Below are 19,868 nucleotides of genomic sequence, written 5' to 3'. Positions count from 1 at the left end.
AGGCAAACCCCTTCACTTTTTGTCTGGTTTTCTCATCTAGGAAATGGGACTGGTGATTTAATGCCCTCTTACAGTTGCTGCAGGGACACCTATGTCTTTGGGCGGGGGGACCTCACTACTGAGCTAGCTAAACAGGAAGGAAGGCAGAATACCTGGGGGCTGAGGCTCCGGGACCTCTGAGGCTCTCCTGGTTGCACAGAACACCGTGGCGTCTTCTGTTCATTTTGCATCCATTTTGCTCTGTCTCCTCCTGCCCCATTGATGTGTGCTTCCTGAGGCCCTGTGGTGACTGCACAGACTGATGAGGTCATACCAGCTTCAGCCCTGTGTCTGGAATCTTCCAGATCTAAGGAAGGTCCTCCAGTCACATCTGATTTCTCAGCCCAGGATGGCCCACAGGCTCTTGTGCTCAGTTGTCTTGAAAACACAGTCACCTGGACCCCTTTGTCTTCCACGTGTCCCCTGTCTCCCACCATGTTGGAGTTTCCCTGGGAGTACCACTTTTCTTCCCCCGGATCCCTGCTCATCTGCAGGATCTCCTTCTCCAAGCCTTGAACCCTGCCTACAAGGTGCTTGTTTTCTCCCTGCAGAGCCCACACCATGTCTTCTATCCCTAGCACTGTGTCTTTTATCAGTCCCTTATAACTGACCCCAAGCTCTGAGATCAGAGCCCTGAGCTCCGTGTTTTCCAGGGTGACATGCTTCATCCTGCTCCCAGCTTTCCTGACGCTTTCAGACACGGCCTTATGCAGCTGGCCCAGGTCCCCCTTCAGTTTCTCATTCTCCTCTTCCAGCTGGGAAATCTTGAGGTAACTCTTCCTATTGCATTCCTCCAGGTCGGACACAGCCTGCAGGCACTGGTCCAGCTCGTGCTGGAGGCGGCTCAGCTCCCCCTGCAGCATGTGGTTTGCCTGCTCCAGCCTTAGTGCCTTGGCCGCTTCTCTTGCATGCTCCTTTTCACAAGGGCATCCCTCATGGTGACATCCTTCTTGCTCTCTCTCAAGCCTGGCATTATCAAGTAAAACCTGACTTCTCTCTTTCTTCATGTTAGCAAGGAGCTGATAGGATCTGCTTCCTGCCTTATTTAGGGTACACCAGGTTGAGGGAAACTGGCTTCCACCCAGCTCTGCAGGACCCCGGTTGGCTTTATCCCCATTGAGTGCTGCTCCTGGAAGAATTTCTCCACTGTTTAGGACCACATCCTTGTCCAGCCCTACTCCCTCCTCGTTCCTGTTGGGTTTTGCATTCAGATCCTGGCTGGCCAATGCCTGCTGAAGGCACATACCCTCCTCAATGTCCAGCCACCTATGAGTGGCACTGTGGCTCTCTCTCATCAATGCTGACATCTGCTGGGGATCTCTACACACAAGCTTCAGGTTGTTCAGCTGCTGGAAGCATGCTTCCACCTCCTTCTCCTGTGTCTGGAGGGCACACCTGTCCTGTCCCGTCATCAGAGCCCGTGAGGAGCAAGGACCTTCACTGTTGGCACCTGCTGAAGCCAATCTGGAAAACTGTAACAAACCCTGATCATCTATTAGTATGCACTGTTCCTGACCCACATGGGTCCTGAACTCATGCTCAGGGCCCACAGAAGCTGGGTCTAATGCCGTGCGGATCTGTATCTCCTCTTGTTCTTCATCCCCAGATCTCTCCTTCTGCAGGAGCTCGGTGTCTCCAAAGCACAGCTGGTGGTCCAGCTTGCCCTGGGCACTCCTCCAGCCTTCTTTGCCCTTTCCTGCTGAGAGCTGGGTACCATTTGTCCTTGGCTCTCGGGTCCCATGAGCCCTGAAGCTGGTGGCCTCTTCCTCCTTCTCTGGAGACAGATTTATCAATCTTTCCCAGCCACATCCTTCCACATTCCCTCTCTTGCTCAGGGAATCAGGACCCTCCTGTGACCTAGAGGCTGTCCCACGCAGAGGCAGTATTAGACATTCTGACCGAAGCCCAGGAATGGAGGCCACAGCTTGGGTATCTGCAGCCCTGCCCCCTTCCTGCATGCTCTCTGGGGCGTGGACCTCAGTGTCCAAGGACAGCTTCTCACTGCCTTGCAGGAACAACAGGCACACGTCATCAAGCTCTGACTTTAGCCCACCCAAGGTTCCCATCAACCCCCACTTCTCTGCACTTGTGACTGGAGGCCCACTTCCCTCTTTCCCTGTGTCTCTTGGCTCCTCGGTCCCTTTTGTGAGAAATGGGCCACTGGAAATGAGTGGGGACTCCCTGCTGAGGGAGGTGTCATGGCTCCTTGTCAGATGACAATGGCAGCCAGGGTGTGCCAAAGCTCCAGGGGCAAGTGAGGGTGTGCTGTCCAGCTCTTCTTGGGTCTGAAGTTCTTGTAAGGGACACTCCTGGAGCAGAGGCGACAGTAAAAACTCTGGGTCTCCAGCAGGTCCCCAGAGCTGGACCATGGACGTGGGTAACAGCAGTAGGGGTCCTTGGGCTCCAATAGTTTGTAGATTCTGTGATACTCCTGCCAAGTCCAAGGAACAGAGAGGCTCGTCCATGCCTGACCCTGGGGGACAGCTACACAGCAGCCGAAGAACCTGTGGATCTAGGTTGGGCTGGACAAGAGCACCCTGCCGCTGGAGAGAGGAGAGGAAATGTGAAACAGGCCTGGCCTGCTGAGTCCCACCCACATGAAAATGACCCCCAGTACTCTCTGACCTGCTCATATAGCTGTGCATGTGTCCTTGTGTGTACGCTTCCACTTCAGGGCCTCTTTCTGAGCTCTTCCCACTGCCCAAGATTCTCCTTCTCCAAGATATTCCCAAGGAACACCCCTTTATCTCAAACCAAATATCATTGCCTCCTGGCAAAGACCCCAACACTTTGTAGCAACCCCTGGTCATCCTTACTTATCTTCTGCATACTACACCATAACAGATCATATACAGATGTCTGTAGGGTGGCCCACACTCTTTATGGCTCTTTCCTATCCAACATGGTCTCCACGAGTACCACAGAATTATTAACGGGGTTTGATTCTACAGGGCTATGAGCCACCCTGTGGTTTGTAGCTGCCATGGGAGGTGGCATAGATTGAAAACACCAATCCCAGGTGGAAGGTTCTAGTACACAGTGTTATGTAGATTCTCTATTCTCCCAAGGGGTATGGGCTGGCCTTTGTTTTGTTCCAGGCTTGGAGCAGTGCCAAGCTCACCTAAGGGGTTTCCTAGACTGCTCTGAATGTCTTTATAATCATTCATACCACACATCTACCAAGCAAGAGAGATGCCTGATCACAGCACCCCGGAGTGAAGCAGGAGACTGAGTGCCTGACTTGGGGTGGTGAGCAGGTTCTTGGCAGGGACTCTGACCAGCAGGAAGAAGCTTAAACCTTGCCTCTAATCTGGGGGGTGGGGATCATTTGGCTTCAGGGACATTTGTAAACTGGGCATCCCTAAATTAAAAGATCTGGACTGGGTCTCAAGGGCGGCAGTGACTTGCAGTTCTAACCCAGTGATGAGATTAGAGACAGTAGAATTAGCAGAGAGACAGACATGGTGCTGAAACTGAGCACATGCTATTGGAGGGTGACAAAGGACATTCATGAAGGGAGGAAGAGAGAGAGCATGGTCCACGATTCTAGGGATGTGGCTTAAGCCTCTGCTTCTTAGTCCAGGCCTTGGAGATTCTTTTTCATCAGCAATATGGGGCCTGAGGCTGAAGCATCTGAGGGGGTCTCTAGAAGCCAGGAAATGAGTTGGCTTGAGGATGGAGGTCTAGGAGCCCCCCTGAGGTTGTAAAGGGTTCATTCAACAAGGAGAGCACAGAGCTCCCAACCTTTTGAAGCAATGAGACTAAGTGACTTCCCTGAAGTGTTTCTGAGCTGTCTATAAACAGGATGAGTGGTTGGCACACAGGGCCCCACCTTCCTGTCGTCTCATGCCTCTTTAGGGTCAGGTAGAAGAATGGCTACTGGACACAGGCCAGCTCTCTCTCTTGCTTTGTGGAATGCCTTCCTCTACATGAAGGCAAACTATGAGAGGGAATGTTTCAGGAAATGAATAAATGAAAACATGAGTGCATAAATGTATGTATGAATGCATGCATGCATGTATATGTGAATTAATTAATTAAGAGTCAGAAGCTGGAATCAGTGGTTTGCCACAGTCTCAGGAAGAATTCACATCCAGCTCCAAGACCAGATGGTTGGAGTGGCACAGAGTACAGAAGAAGGAGACTGGAGCTATACACCTCTGGGGCTGGGAAGCTCTGGGGAGTTCCAGTATCCCCCGGGTCTCATCATCTCTGGATAGGGAGGCAATGCCTGCTCTGTGGGTGGTCAGGGGGGTTCACAAAGGCAACATGGGTGTCTTGGGGTAGCCTAGCCCAGGCACACTTACGTGGGGCTTCATTTCACCCCACCCTACTTCTTGGCTAGGTCTCAGCACACTGCATCCCATCCCCTCAAATTCTCCTCTTAATCATTTCCAGAATATTCTTCCAAATCTGGCAGTTCCCCAGGTGGGGCACACCACTGTGCACATGGTGGGGCATCCAGGCCCCACTGATCCTCATATGCAAAATCCCCTCTGGCCTCACCTGTCTATGCTCAGACCCTGGAAGGTTTCTCTGAAGCTTGCCTATGGTCCTTGCTGACACCATCTTGTGGGGGTCTGGTCCCTCTCCAACACAGCTAGGGGGTTCTTCTGAGAGCTGGCCTAGAACAGCAAGACCCTGAGGTTAAAATCACTCATGGAAGATCTATTACAATGGCCATCAAGAACCATGTCATCTGATGGATGTCTCTCTTGACTCTTTTTTAGCCCACAGTGACTTCTGGTGAGCTCCACTCCTCTGCCAGGTGAGGACCTGAGGCCAGAAGATGTGAATGACTCCCAACTGTGAGCAGAGGAACTGGATCTCATGGTACTTCCATGGACCATAGCTGGACCATGCCCATGAAGCCTTTAGGACCCTCGGTGTCCTCATTTGACAGCAGGACGTACCCCTACCCAACCCTTCACAGCTTTCAGGAACAGTCTCACCAAGTCACATCATGCTACAGTCCGTCCAACAGCTCTGCTCCCCAGACATGACTAAAGGGGAGCATCAGCTGCATCCTCCTGCAACCAGTAGCCCTGGGTATCATGAGTCTGTGGACTGCTCTTGCATTTGGAGGGATGAGGATGAGCAATCAGGATCTCCTATAGCAGGGAGGTAGGAAACCATGTCTGACAGTTAGAGACCAGGGGCCTTAAAGCTCCAGAAATCCTCAGACTGAGTCGTAAGTCTCGTCCTCAACCCAAGAGTCACCTAGGGTGTATGGGGGCTAGGATGGCCCCTACTTACCATGAATGTCTCTGTGAGGACAAGGTCCCACTACTAACGTGCAACTGGCTGATACCCTTAGAGAGTTAAGTACATACGTTTAATTGTCTAATTATTCTAAGGTAATGGCCCCTGGATTCTGCCTTGACCAGCTGTATAACCCTGAGCCTCTCTGAGCCTCGGTTTGTCTGTGAGAGGAGTAAACCATCCTGCCCAACATTGTAATAACATGAAGACTAAGGGAGCTGGCCTATCAGAGAGAGGCCAGGCATTCCGCTATATATCACAGCATCCACAAACCTGCCAGGCCCTGAAGTCCACGTGCATCACCGTGACAGTCATGGCTGCTGCAGGGATCCAGCACCTCTGCCCTGAGTGGAGGCAGAGAATCACTCTGTGCACAGCCCAAGGCACCCTGGAGAGAGACAAACAACAACCTTAAGCACTCATCTGAAGTGTCCATCCAAGCCTGTGCCTATGCTCCCCCTTCATAGCCGTGGTCAGATGCCTCCAAAGTAAGCAAACTCGAGTCAGAAAGCAATGGGCTCAAAGTTGGCCATGGAGCCTAACAGGGGCCATTGGTTTACCAGGCCATGCTGTTCCTGTTGACTCTTGAGATTCTTTGAGTAAGTTACATGGGATGGCAGTCTGTCCTTGAAGTAGTCTGTCCATTCAGACAAAAAAACTGTTCAGGAGGGCAAAGTCCCAGCCTTGCTCCTACATGGTCTCTCTGCCCCACTGGAAAGCTGGTATCTGCTCAGGGATTTCAAATGCTCCCATCTTTCCCTCATGAGCAAGTCCCAAAGGTGACAGTAGCTAGTCACTCAGGCAATCCCCCCCACCCCGAGGCCTGCATGAGACCAGCTGTGTGCAGAGAGAGGAAAGTACCCACCATGGTCCCGGAGGTGACCTATGGACAGTTCCAGCTGTCATGAGCCCTGTGGGCTCTTGGCCCTGACATCGTAGCCTCCTGGGCTGTCACCCTACTGGCCACATTCTCTACTTCTAGATCTCTAGATCTTCTGCTACGTTGGGAAAAGGTTCTAACCGCCAGCCAACTGTTTTACAGGCCTCTTTGTAGTTGGCTCCTGGCTCTGTCCCCCTTCCACTGAACATCTGGTCAGCAACTTAAACTAGAAAGCAAAGCAGGCCAGGGTGCCTCCCCTTCTCACCCTTCTCCTGTGCAGCAAGATTAAAAGGTCCACCTTCATCTCAGGCATACACCTCTCTCTGTGTCCAGTCAGTGACTTTTGGCCCCAGGTCAAGGGCAGGACTGTGACTGAGCCAAAGGATACCTGAGTGGCCCTGAGCAAGGCCACACTACAATCAGCTTCTGACTCCCCTCATCTGGAATTGTTTTTGCAACAGTTTAGTCTTGAGAGCCTGTAACCCATGATGGATGGTACTAAATAAGGGCCTAGTGCCCTGCAAAGTCCCCTGTGAGACTTTCTTTAGCCTTCTTTAGCCTTTCCACCAACCAGGTCCCCATCACCCTTCCCCCATGTCTCCCCTTCTGCCACTCTGTGCTTGTGACCTCATTTCTTTCTATACAATAGTTTGTGCTGTGTCCTCTTACTCATTAATCAAAGCCCCCAGCCCCGTCTGCATCATAAAATCTTAGAAATCACAGAAACAGGCTTGTGTATTTGAACTGTTGAACCTGGCCAATGGCACTGTTTTGGAAGGTTGTAGAACCCTCAGAAAATACAGCCTCACTGGAGAAAGTAGGTCACTGGGGGGGGGGGGGGCAGGCCTTGAGGTGGCACACACTTGACAAGTCGGCTCTATTTCCTGTCCGCTCTTTGCTTCCTGAGTGCAAACACTATGTGACCAGGGGCCCCATGACCCTGCGACCATACCTGTCCCACTATGCTAGGACTGTACCCCCACATCACGAGATAAAATAGGCCCTCCTTCCCTTAAACTGCTTCTTGTCAGGTATTTGGTCACAACAATGGGAATAGCAAACATCTGTTCATGGAGTCCATGGTCACACAGACCCCATGGCTGTAATAATAATAGTAATTCCTATAAGGATAACAGAAAAGTCGGATCAAGAAAATGGTGATACAGTGATTAGTAGTTCACCAATAAGGTTGATGGGTCGTGGGAGAGCTAAGTTAGCTAGACTTGCTCTAGGTAGTCAGGTTGGTTTTCTTATGGCATTTAACACTCACTGACTGACAGCCCTCCCCAAAGGCTTAGGATTCCAAAGGTACAAACAAACCCCATAGAGCAGTGGGCCCTTCAACGGCTACATGTATTGACTAATTCCTTCTGTTTTCTTTGTGTGTTCATGTGTGTGCATGTATGAGTGTGAGGGGTGTGTGTGTGTGGTGTACTGCTGGGAACTTCGCTCATGTTCATATGTGCTTTATCACTTACCCTTGGTTTTTTAAAAAGGGTTATTTATTTTGTTTGATGTGTGTATTATTTGATGAGTAAATGCTGGATCATGTGTGTCCAGGAGCCCTCAGAAGAGGGCAATGAATTTCCAGAAGCTGGGGTTACAAGCAGTTGTGACCTACTCCATCCAAGTGCTGAGAACCAAACCCTGGCCCCCTACAAGAGCAGCAAGGGCTCTTGACCATTGAATTCTCTCTTAAGCCCCCTCTGTCTCTCTGTATAGTGAACAAGAAACTTGGCTGACGCAGTCCTACAAACATGAAAGCAGAGGTCATTTCCCAACAAAGAACACATTCCCAAAGCTGATGCCAGGGCTCACTCTATGCACACTGAGGACAGGGAAATGCGGACAGCATCGAGCCATGCCCATCACTTCATCTCCTCAGCTATCCGACGACAGAGGGCAATGAATTTCCAGAAGCTGGGGTTACAAGCAGTTGTGACCTACTCCATCCAGGTGATGAGAACCAAACCCTGGCCCCCTACAAGAGCAGCAAGGGCTCTTCACCACTGAATTCTCTCTCTTAAGCCCCCTCTGTTTCTTAATACCCCCATTTTCTGTACAGTGAACAGGAAACCTGTGCTGACGCAGTCCTACAGAGGTACAAGCAGAGGTCATTTCCCAACAAAGAAAACGTTCCCACAGCTGATGCTAGGGCTCACTCTATACACACTGAGGACAGGGAGATGCAGACAGCATCCAGCCATGCCCATCACTTCATCTCCTCAGCTATCAGACGACAGAGGGCATGGTGGCCTTGACAGCCTGACTTTTCATATCTGTACATAAGCCTCTCTCAGTGACCCTGCAGGCCAGGTCATAGCCATCTATCTGTCTTCTGATAACAGCTGTTTAGAAGCCTAACCCACTGCTGCTTACACCTGTGTTTGTGTCTCCTCCAAGCTCTTGAAGATCTGGTCCACACTCAGATCACCTCCAAGTCCCAGGGTCCAGCATTGTGCCTGAGACACTGCAGAAGCCCAGCGGACACTCCCAGAGAAGCATGCGAATGCACACCACCAAGCAAGTGGCATCCTGCTACCCACCATCTTCCTCTGCTCCTTTCGCCAGCTTCTTCCTTCTCCCAAACTCCCCTCTGTGGCCTCAGAGGACTCAGCTTTTAAGCAACCCATTCTGAAAGTTCTCAGCTATCATCGGAGCTTGGGCAAATTGAGTTCCCTCCTCTAGACTTAGCCTAGGGACAGTGGCATCAGCACTTCTCTGGTTGCTTTACAACGTCTAAGAGAGCAAGCACTTTGTGGCTGAGAAGCAACCAACATGTCTTTTCACAATGCCTGCCCTCCCTATAGCTGACAGCACAGCTCCCAGAGCCCATGAGCTGCAATAAGCAGAGAGCTATCTTGGGGGTGGGGGTGTATGCCCCTTCAGACCTGGCTTCCTTCATTTCCTAAGGCACATGACTCTCCCTCCATGTCCCTGTTCCCTCTTCTGTAATAACTAATAACTAATAAGGACTAATCACTCTACCACCTTGTCAGCTGGCTGCGGTGAAGACGGCAGTGCCGGGTAAACGGCAGCTCTGTGAAGTCCAAGGATGTCAGTCCTATCCTCATGATAACAATGCTGAGGCACAAAAGTTTAGCAATTAAGGCTATGCTGGCCTGTCTGGATCATTACTGTCCCCTAAGTGTGATCCCCTACAGGTACCTATAAGAGTACCTCTCCCCTCTTCATCACAGGCTCCTCCCCAATACTGAGCACTGTCACATGTCCCACAAGCTCCTAAGGGCAGCCTGTTTTTCTTTCTTTCTTTCTCTCCTTCTTTCTTTCTTTCTTTCTTTCTTTCTTTCTTTCTTTCTCTCTTTCTTCCTTAAATCTGCAGCAAACAGCATGGAGACCACTTTTTGTGGACAACTTAGGGAACCTACAAGAGACATCTTTCAGCTTTGACAGTCGAAGCCCTATGTGAGATCCAGCTCCTTGGAGCACAGGGCCTTCTAAAGAGAAAGCCTGATGTTATGGATGCTTTCGACCAGTGATGGCTTTCCAGCTAAGGGAACAGATCCTACAGGATCCCAGCCACTGACAAGCCCAAAGCCCCAAAGAGCTACTGACTCTGGCCCCTGATCCAGATCGAAGAACCAAAACGGGGTGCATGACTCCCTTCTGGTCCTGATGCTACCTTTGTGTCTGTAGCCAAATCACTTCCCCTCCCTGGGAAGTTCCTCCATGAACTTGGTGGGAACAACCCTTGATGCAGGAAGGGTTAAAGGGGAGAACAGGAAATGGACAAACAACAGCAAGACCCTGCCAGGCATCTAGGAACCTGCTCTTCTTCTCAGAGAAGTGCTTTGAGGGAACAGTGAGTCCAGCACTCGAGGTAATGGCAAGATGGGAGAATAAAGCCTCAGGCCAATTGCCTAAACGAAAGTGCATTTACGGCAATCACAGAAAAGATTCTAAATGACAAGTTCCATGTACGCATCATTTATTTTCAGAATTACAAGGAGATGATGGTGAGTGCACACTCTGTTTTCCTCTTGGTGGATGAACAAGCAGCACACAGGGGGGACAGGTGGGAAACAAAGCGATGCAAATGCACAACAGAACACCTACACCATTGGTAAGCTCACCCAGGCAGGAGACACACTGCCACCGTTATCTGGAGAACTTGAGCACTCCACGTTCCAATCAAAAGATACATTTGAATTTTTATATAAGCAACCCCCCACTGGCTTGTATTGTCCGTCTGATTGTGTTGTGATTCTGCTGGAGGCAGAGTCTGAACCTGCCCAGGTTGGCCTAGAACTTGCTATGTAGCTTGAAGTCCTGATCCTCTTGCCTCCCAAACCTTCTCTCTTTCTAAAGGAACTGAGTTCACTCTGGCTTTATGGGCACAGTGCTAATGCACACAGGGCTAGGCACAGCTAGAGCCACCCTTCCTGACATCATGTGTAATATGGACCAACTTCCAAGTCTCTCTCTCAACAGCTATGTGGCAACAGGTAAGATACTACTGCTCTGAGCCTTCCTTCACTTCCTCTCTGTGGAACAAGGATGCTGAGAGCAGCTGTCCCTGTCTCCACAGCTTTGAAAGGAAGCTTTAAACACATCTGGCTCATGACAGGAAGACATTAAATGAAAATGTTTACTCTTCTGTCAAGTAAAGAGGAAATAAATGCCCAGCCTTCCCTGCCTGGCTTAAGAAACATACCCAAGTTTAAAGAGAGATAGAATGAGGAGAACAGACAAGGCCCAAAACCTTTGCAGTCCTTGGACTCCCTGTGTGCTGCTGGGAATGGAGGCTGTGGATGCTGGACCTGCCTGCGCAGATCATAGCCCAGAAGGATGTGGAAGACAGGGGAAGAGGAGTGAGTCTGGGGGAGGGGTCGAACCAGAGGGGACCTATACTCAGGGTTGAGACCCATCACTCACATGGCTTATACACTGTCGGGACGCAATCAGTGTCAAATAGATGGATGAACAGAGCGAGAGGGACCGTGAAGGGTATGAGGGGCAACTGGCTGCCTGGCAACCGGCTGGATGAGTGGACAGATGGGGAAGATACAGGTGAATGGGGGCACAAGGAAACACAGGTGACAGTGGACAGATGGCTGCCTCCGCCCAAATGTTTGTTCTGCCCCCCAAATTCATGTGTTGAAATCTAATCACCAAGGCAATAGTGTTAGCAGGTGACTAAGTAGGAACAGATCCCCTCCTGAGTAGTATCATCTCTCCCACAAAAGAGATGTGTGTCCCTTCCCCCTGTAAGAACTCAGCAGGCACGAGGCACCGTCTACAAACCAAGTCTCAGACACTGAGTCTAGGGGTGCCCTGACCTTGAACTGAGTGTGAAAGGCTAGACTAGTGTTGGGGTGGGAGTGCACTGATTACTCCCCAGTGGGATTAGATACCTGGTCAAAGCAACTTAAAGGATGAAGGATATCTTTTGCCTCTTTGTGCAGAGACCACAGTGACGGCAAGGAAGGTATGGAGCTGGAAGCAGCTTGGGAAGGAGCTTGGGTTGTGCTTCCTCTCAGCTGGAAGGGCTTAGAGAGCTCCAGCACCAGCACCTCACGTCGCCCCAGCAACCCACCTTCTCCACCCAGGTCCCCTTCTAGCAGGCACGTCTAACCTTTTCAGCATTATGACTCTGAGGTCCTCACTACCGAGTTCATGCTCAAGAAGTTCATGATTTTTTTTTTAAGCTCATAGTGTTTTATGTCTTGGGCTTTGTATTGGGCCACATGCATACCTATCCCAGAGAGACTGCATCCCCAGGGCTTCAGATTGAACACACCTGTCAGACCTAAGGGTTCCATAGCCTCCCCAGATAGAATCAGCAGCTCCGACCAAGGGGGGTGGGGCGGGATGGGAAGGTCTGGTCCATGAGCCAGAAGGGTGAGGGGCACTGCACATTCAAACACATTCAAACAGCGGGTGAGGGCAAGAACGCCAAGGTTGGCGGTGGGGTACAGTACAATTGGACATGGGGGTCTGCAAGCGCACGGATAAGTAGTAGACATCAAACGGCTGGCCATATGGGTAGTGAGGCAAATGTGTTGAAGGGCAACGGCGACCTCGTGTGTATGGATGGTGGGGTCAGAGACTGAGTTGGTGAAGGATGGACCAGCCTCTGATTCAGATAAGTGATGACCCGATGCTAGGGAAACGACCTTAATTAAGTGGCTGGACAGAAGTCAGAGGAGGACAAGAGATCATTCCTGTCCTGGGTTCCGGCCACTTACCGGGCTACCGTGCCCCAGCTGGGCTTGCAGGCGCCGGTTTTGGTGGGCGAGCTCCTCCACCTGGCTGTGCAGACCTATCTCTGACAACGTCAGCCCATACACGCAGCAGCGCAGTTCCTCAAGCTGCTCCCGCAGCTGCCGCTCGGTGGCGCTGTGCTCCCGCAGCCTGCGCTCCGCTTTCACCCGCTCCCGCTCCGCGAGCTCCGCCCTGGCTCGCAGCTCGCTCAGCTCTACGACCTCGGGGTCACCCAGGGGACCAGCCAGAAGCTGAGGTCCGGAGCTCCCCGTACCGGGCGACGAGTCCGCGGCTTGCAGCTGAGCCAACAGGAGGCCCGCAGCGTGTCCCAGGCGCCGCACGTCGCGCTCCAGCCGCTGCACCTGCACCCGCAGAACGCGCTCCTGCTCCCGCACCAGGCCCAGCTGCTGCCGCTGCACCCGCCCGCAACGCTTCAGGGCCGCCGCCTGCCGTGCCAGCGCCTCGTCCTTGCGCCGCAGCCTCTCCTGCAGCCTCCGCTGCCGTCGGACCGCGCTCTCTGCCTCCCGCACCTAGGGGTTGCGGTGATGGAGGACGTCAGGGAGCCCCAGGCACGTGACTTGCTCGCCTTGATCTCTCTTTCTAACATTCCCTTATTTTGTGCATGGGGGGTATTTTTCATTAAAATATTACACTGCGACCAAAGACAGCTCACTTGCCACCAAGCTTGAAGACCCAATTGAGTCCCCGGTACCTGCATGTGGTAGGAGAAAACCTACACAAGTTGGACTCTAACCGCCACTGTGGTACATGTTTGTGGTACAAATAAATAAACAAAATTTTAAAGTTAAGCTTATTATTGGGTATGCTGACACTACAGCCAGAAGTCATCTTCACCTCATCCTTGTCATAGCTCCAAATCTCCATGAGTTCCCTAAGTCTGTGGAAGAGTGTTCAGTGGGTTGGAGGGCCAGTACCCTGCAGAGGGTCTCTGGAATTGTTCCGTCTCAACAGTCCACACTGATTTCCTAACACCACAGAACTTTCCAGAGCTTCCCAGTTCAGTGATGTGAGCTGAGCAGGGACCAGTAAGCCTCAGCAGCTGTTCACAGCGATGAATACCCGTCCCCACCCCCCGCTGAAATAGAGCTGGCCTTAGCCCCACCACACATTCGGAAGCTATCTATATAATGGGACAGCTACAATTCTTGCAGCCAGCTCTGGAGAACAGCATGGGAGCCTTGTGTCTGCCTCAAGGGCTTTTTTCTCTGTCCCTTTGGCCATCTTGCTGAGCAGGGAACACTTCTGCGTATTCTGACACCCAGTCTTCTCCCTACCACCGTAGCTGGACTGGAGTCCAAACATTTCCTCTGTGGTAAGCTTTCTCTTACCAGCAAGCTGCTTCCCTCTGCTGCCAGAAAGCCTGCAGGTGAAAGAAGCATTTGGCAAAAGAGAAAGGACGTGCAAGACCAGGTCAGGCTGGCTTTGTGGGGTGGTTTATTGACTGGGTGTGGGGAGGGAATAAAAACTGGAGTTGAGTTTTCTGGGTCCTCCTGACTTTATGATGGTGTGGATTCTGTACTGAGTGCCTGTATGGTTCTGGGTGCCTGGGCATCCATGGCATGGGGGCATGGGTCTTTGACACCTCTCAGGATGACTAGAGCTCGCTGAGGAAATGAGGCCTCCTTGCTTCCTGGGAATATGACCAGAGCAAAGCTGACACCTGTGACAGATCAGACGCATTGTTTAAAAATGCCAAAAGCCTGTTCGAACACCCCTGCAATACTGACTCCCGCATTCCAAAATCTCTACCAAAATACACAAAGTCTAGAAGTTAAGGTTGTGGGGCTGGGCTGCAGCTGGACCACATGTGACCCAGAGCAAACCACTGAATCTGTAAATGGGCTTTCTGACAGGTCTGTCGGAGTATATTGCTCTCTGGTCCATGCTCAACTTGCCTCTTAGACAGTTCAGGATCTGCCCAGGAATGGCACTGCCCACATTGGGCTGGACCCTCCCACATCCCCATCAAGACCATTCCTCACAGACAACGGAAAGCATGTGAAAATGGCCTACAGCTCCCTGGGCTCCCCAACACCCCTTATCCCACTAGTCACCCTTACCGTTAATCTGCCACCACACAACAAACATCTCCACCACAGGACTGTCCCCGACTTCCCTGGGAATCCCAGCTGTACAGAGAGCAAGGCTCTAAACACCCTTACAGTGTCTCCTCAGAGGAACCACATGTCCCAGTGCAGAGGCACAGCCTAAACCATGTTTCTATGAAGACTCCCCTAGGGTTGAGAGGCTAAGGGCAAGTGAGCCAAGGGTCCAATTTAACCCGAGTCTGCCTCCAGTGGTCAGGGGAAAGGTAAGAGTGACTCCGGGCTGGCCCAAGGACTCCGGGTACCCAAGGACTGAGTTGAGCTGAACTGGACTTTCCACCCTTGGAAAGTCCCATGGCTTTGTCCCATGGCTGCCCACTGTCAAAGACACACTGGACACATATGTCTCTCTTTCTCTCTTTCTCTCTCTCTCTCTCTCTCTCTCTCTCTCTCACACACACACACACACATACACACACACACACACACACACATAGCTGAACAAGACTGAAGAAACAACACCCCCTTTAGTGTGTGCCTTGCCTGTTCATGTTGAGTTCACATCCCATGAATGGGCTGCACCCTGTAATCTTAAAACCCCTATGCTGTGCTTTAAAGAGTAATCCCTGAAGCCAGGAAGCTGGGTGCCCAGGCATCATTGGGTACCTATTGCAGAGGTGTGGGTCCATCTGCTATACATTCCTTCCTCAATATGGCCTGCATCACCTGCTCCCTGGAAGGTTTCTTACAATGGATAAGAATGGCCAGTGCAGAGAACACTGTTAAGATGACCACTTCTCTGAGCATTCTACGGGTATCTACTCATTTAGCTCATATGACCACCTGAGAGGTGGGTAGCATGTTCCCATTTTACTTATGAAGAAGCAGACCCTGGGAGGTTGTGACGCTTGTCCAATGTCACACAGCCAATTCAGCTGGAGAACTAGGCTTTGCCTCCACAACATGGCCCTGAACCTCTCACCTCTTCTTAGTGGGGCTGCCAATTGTGCTCCGCCTTCCTACTCCCAAAAGCGTTAGCTGTCTTCCTCGTTTCTGAAATGACCCCTCTGGAGTTCCCGCTGTACCACCCAGCCCTTCCCTCCCTGTCTTTTCCTGGCCCTCCACAGCAGTGTGTTGGGCTGACTCATTCCCACACTTCAAACACCTTTCCCAGAAAGGTCTGGGAAGTTCTGTCCCCAGTTCCCAGAAGTGTCTTTTTCCCACCATGCCTACAACATACCTAAGTCTCTCTTCCACCCAAAACCAGGTTCTTATTTTTCCTCTGTCCCTGCTTGCATGCAACAATTTGAAGACAGAAGCCTGCACTGGCCAACTCCTGACCTCAAGGATCCAGGCATGAGAAAGGTACCAACAAACACCCTTGCTTCCCCGAGAGGCCTGGGAGGCAGGCAGGGAGAAATTAGAGAACTGAGGCCCAGGGTGATCACATGGCCAGGCACTGGGAAGTGGAAGGGATACGAACCTGGCTGACTAGTGTCCCCTTCAGTGCCTGCAGCTGCTCCTGGACATGGAGTGTGGCACTTCTTTCCTGGGCCACACAGGCACTCAGCTGTTCCACCTTCAAGAGAAGCCTCCTTTCTGACAGCTCCAGCTCCTGGACCCTGCAAGACCAGAAGCAGGAGATACTCAGGGTAGGAAGTGAAGACTGAGTGTCCAAGCAACTGTGTAAACCCACCACCACCAGTCTGGCTCAGCTACTGGTCTAAGGGTTTCATTGTAAACCACCCACATACTTCATCAGCTTCAGCTCTGTAGCCCAGACTGATCTCAAACTCATGGTCTTTTTCCTTCCACTTCCCCCGTGCTTGGATGCCCTGAGTGAGCCACCAACCCAGCCAGACCTATCTCATTCAAGAGTCTCTGTTTTCCCTCAAAGGGCTGGGAAGATAGCTTAGTGGGTAAGAACATTTGTTCAGTGAGCATGAGGACCTCAGTTCAAATCCCCAGCACCCACATAAAAGCCATCCCTGTAATTCCAGCACTGGGGACAGAGACAAGGCAGACCTTAGAACCTTACTGGTCAGCCTGTCTAGCCATAATGTAAGCTTCCAGGCAATTAGGTGAAGAGTTATGGAGGAAGACACGCTCATGTCCTTTCTGGGTTTCTCCACAGATGTAGATGAGTTTTTGCATGGATATTCATGCTACATATGTGTGCATACACACACACACCAACATCACGTGCCACAGAATTCAATCGTATGTGTTTCTCAACCCTATATGAAGACCAAAAGACACTGAGTGGAGGCTAACCAGCCAGGAACTGTTTTTCCACCATAAGACTAATGCAGTCTCCAGGAGAAAAATAAGGACCTGAGAGGCGATTATTTCCCAGGGTCACACAGAATCGTGGATTCCAGGCTGACTTTTAACCCTACTCACTGTTGCCTCCCATTCTGGCTCCAAACTTACAAATATCTTCTAAGGAGATGACTGAGAGTCAAAGGGTTTCTGTGATCAAAACAGAAACCATGGCCATGTCTGTGCGGCTTGCACTTCCACATGAGATGCTGGGTACAGCCTGTAGGACCGACACAGGGAGCAGCTGAGCCATGCAGGGTTCTGTGTCACACAATGAGACTCTAGAGACTGTGCCTAGCCAGGAGGGGACAAACCCTGACTGCAAATAAAAGAGGTGACACAAGCAGGATGCCCCCACCAGAAGAACCACAAGATGAGAAGTTTGCTTCTCCTATTCAGTGTTAGCCTTGTCTCCATGCTAGGTAATCTTAGCTGCAGATATCCCTCTATCTGCAGAGTATAGATATCCCTCTATACTCTGTGCGTGCTTTCTCCTTTACCCAAGACCAATCAACGGCATTCTCCTCCATTGCAGACCTTGATCCACTGGGAAGGGCAGGCTATGTCTTTACAGCCATGGAGGCCTAACTGGGTTAGTATACCTCGATGACCCTCAGATTTTCATGTGTAAGATACATGCAGCTCTACTTTGCTCACAGGGTTTTGTTATGATAGAAGAGAATGTTCTTACTATTTAAGACATCACTGTAGTGGCTATTCCTGGCGGTCAACTTGACTATATCTGGCATTAACTACAATCCAGAATTGGAAGGCTCCCCTGTGGTCCTTAATCTGAATGCTGAGAGATACAAGTTTCTGATCTGGATCTTAGCATGGAGATCTTGAGGCATAGTGGCTATGAATCCCAGAAGATTAAGATAGAAAGATCTATGAGTTCAAGATCATCTGGGATTAAAGGTATGGTGGCACACACCTTTAATCTGGGCCTCTCCTTTTGCTGGAGACCTATATAAGGACATTGGAAGAAGGAAGGTGCTCTCTCTCTTCTTTACCTGGTTGCCTTGAGGGGCTGAGCAACTGCTAGATCCTTGGACTTCCATTCACAGCTGCTGTTGACCATTGTTGAGAGTTGGACTACATATAGACTGTAAGTCATCAACAAATTCCTTCACCATATAGAGACTATCCATAAATTCTGTGACTCTAGAGAACCCTGACTAATACACTCACCAAGGGTTTCCTCTCCTCTGGGAGGTCCCTCTATCCCTCCGGAACAGGTTCTCCTAAGCTAATCAGTGAGGAGGTGAACTGGTGCCTTCTCACTGCTCTTGAGATACACTGAGAGTTAAAAAGGGAAAAGTAAGCCATTCTCTTTATTTGGGGGAGCAACCTGTACCCTGACCTCAGAAGATAGCCTGCTTCTGACACAATCAGCTCAGTGCAGTAGCCAAGCTGTGGCCCCAGACACACCCAGATCCTGGTCCCTACAGGAAGGGTGTTGCCCTTCAAGTGTACAGAAGGCTGCAGAGCAGGTGAAGTCAAGTCTGTGAGAGGAGATGGCTCTTGACCACCATCTGGTCTCCAGCTAGTCAGAAGGGGGCCTAGGTGGAGCTGACTGTGGAAAAGAAAGCCACAACACCACTAAGGCATCTTGCTTGCTGCAGCTTGGAGGTGGGTTGGGGGTCAAGGAGGGGTGCTCAGCTGAGGAGCAAGGACCAACCAGCTAGGAGTCAGAGCCCCAAAGGTGTCTGAGTGTGACCCTACTAACAACTTGAGCTAAGCCTGAATCCTAATTTCCAGCCTCCAGAACTGTTAATCAACCATGCCTGGGTTCCTGTTGTTTGGTTTTCTGTCTGTCTGGGTTCCTGATGTTTGGTTTTCTGTCTGTCTGTCGGCTTGCTTTAGAAACATTATGTAAGTGCAGATGCATGCATGTGTGAGGCCAGAAGTGGACACGGGGTGTCTTCCTCAACTGCCCTCCACTATTTATTTATTTATTTATTTATTTATTTATTTATTTATTTATTTATTTATTTTGAGACAGAGCCTCCTACTGAGCAAGAAACTCACTGGTTGTTTCAGCTGGCCAGTGAGCTCCAGGGATCCCTCATATCTGACGTCGCAACACTGTGGTTGCAGGTGCGTACCACCCCTGGCTTTAACTTGGGTGTGCAGGATCTAAGCTCAGGTCCTAGTGTTTCTACAACAGGCACCTCCCAGACCGAGCCATCTCTTTAGGCTGTTTTTAAGCCACCGTATATCATGGATGCATTCACCCTGGAGAAAAAAGACAAAAGGATCGAGAGTTCAAGGCCATCCACGGCTATAGGAAGAGTTGGAGGCCAGCACAGGCTCTGTGAAGTCCTGACTCCAATCCAGCACGCTACTCCCAAGAAAAAGTACCAAGTTTGTGCTGTTTGTCACAGCAGCACAGGAAACCCATACGCTCAGGACCATGAAAAGGACAAGGGGTGGGTTTTCTTTTTCTGACTAAAATAATCACATGAGGCCTGTCATCATGGTGCCACAGAAGGTACTGTGAACCTAAGGAATCTAAGAGGCTCCGCTGTGAATATATGGGCCCACAGTGGCCACAGGCTAGACTCCTGGGTACCTGGAATCAAGTCTTACTGCCCTAGGGGATGTATAGGCACAGTGACACACCATCCCAGGCCTTGGCGTCTCCTTCAGAAAACAAGCAGAATACTCACCTTGAACACCTGCTGAGGGGTCTGACTCAGAGCAAGAGGGTGACAAGTGCCCAGTGTGACTTCGCTACCTTAGGTCAGAAATGACTGCGAAGCATATTTTTGTAAGATGGGAGTGGACTTTTTTTTTCCAATCCATTTTTCTAACAATTCAGCTGTGTTCTTTTTATGTTTTATCCATTTCTTTGAATTAGTTAATTTACTTCATGTTTTTGAAACAAGAGCTGACTCTGTAGCCCAGGCTGACCCATGACTCACAGCAATCCTCCTAGCTCAGCCTCCTAAGTGCTGGGATTCCGGGTATCAGCCTCCTTGCCCAGCTCTTTATTATTTCCATAATAATACTTTTTAAAAAACCTTTGGCATGTTAACACTTTTTTATTTAATTGTTCTTCGTTTTTTTTT

At 50.6% G+C, this 19,868-nt stretch overlaps 1 protein-coding gene across 1 annotated transcript in view; it reads right to left on the bottom strand.

Moving 5' to 3' along the window:
- Positions 1-19,868, bottom strand: part of CUNH4orf50 (chromosome unknown C4orf50 homolog) — a 45,880-nt gene that overhangs the window by 20,151 nt on the left and 5,861 nt on the right. The window contains exons 3-7 of the mRNA XM_031391065.1: positions 15,956-16,094; positions 12,391-12,936; positions 5,575-5,689; positions 4,546-4,664; positions 153-2,582 (exon numbers count right to left, since the gene is read on the bottom strand). Of these exons, the coding sequence (XP_031246925.1) occupies positions 153-2,582; positions 4,546-4,664; positions 5,575-5,689; positions 12,391-12,936; positions 15,956-16,094 (3,349 nt within the window). The remainder of the gene's footprint in view (positions 1-152; positions 2,583-4,545; positions 4,665-5,574; positions 5,690-12,390; positions 12,937-15,955; positions 16,095-19,868) is intronic.

Source organism: Mastomys coucha, unplaced genomic scaffold (assembly GCF_008632895.1).
Source record: "Mastomys coucha isolate ucsf_1 unplaced genomic scaffold, UCSF_Mcou_1 pScaffold22, whole genome shotgun sequence".
Classification (NCBI taxonomy): domain Eukaryota; kingdom Metazoa; phylum Chordata; class Mammalia; order Rodentia; family Muridae; genus Mastomys; species Mastomys coucha.
This window is presented reverse-complemented; position numbering and strand designations above follow the sequence as displayed.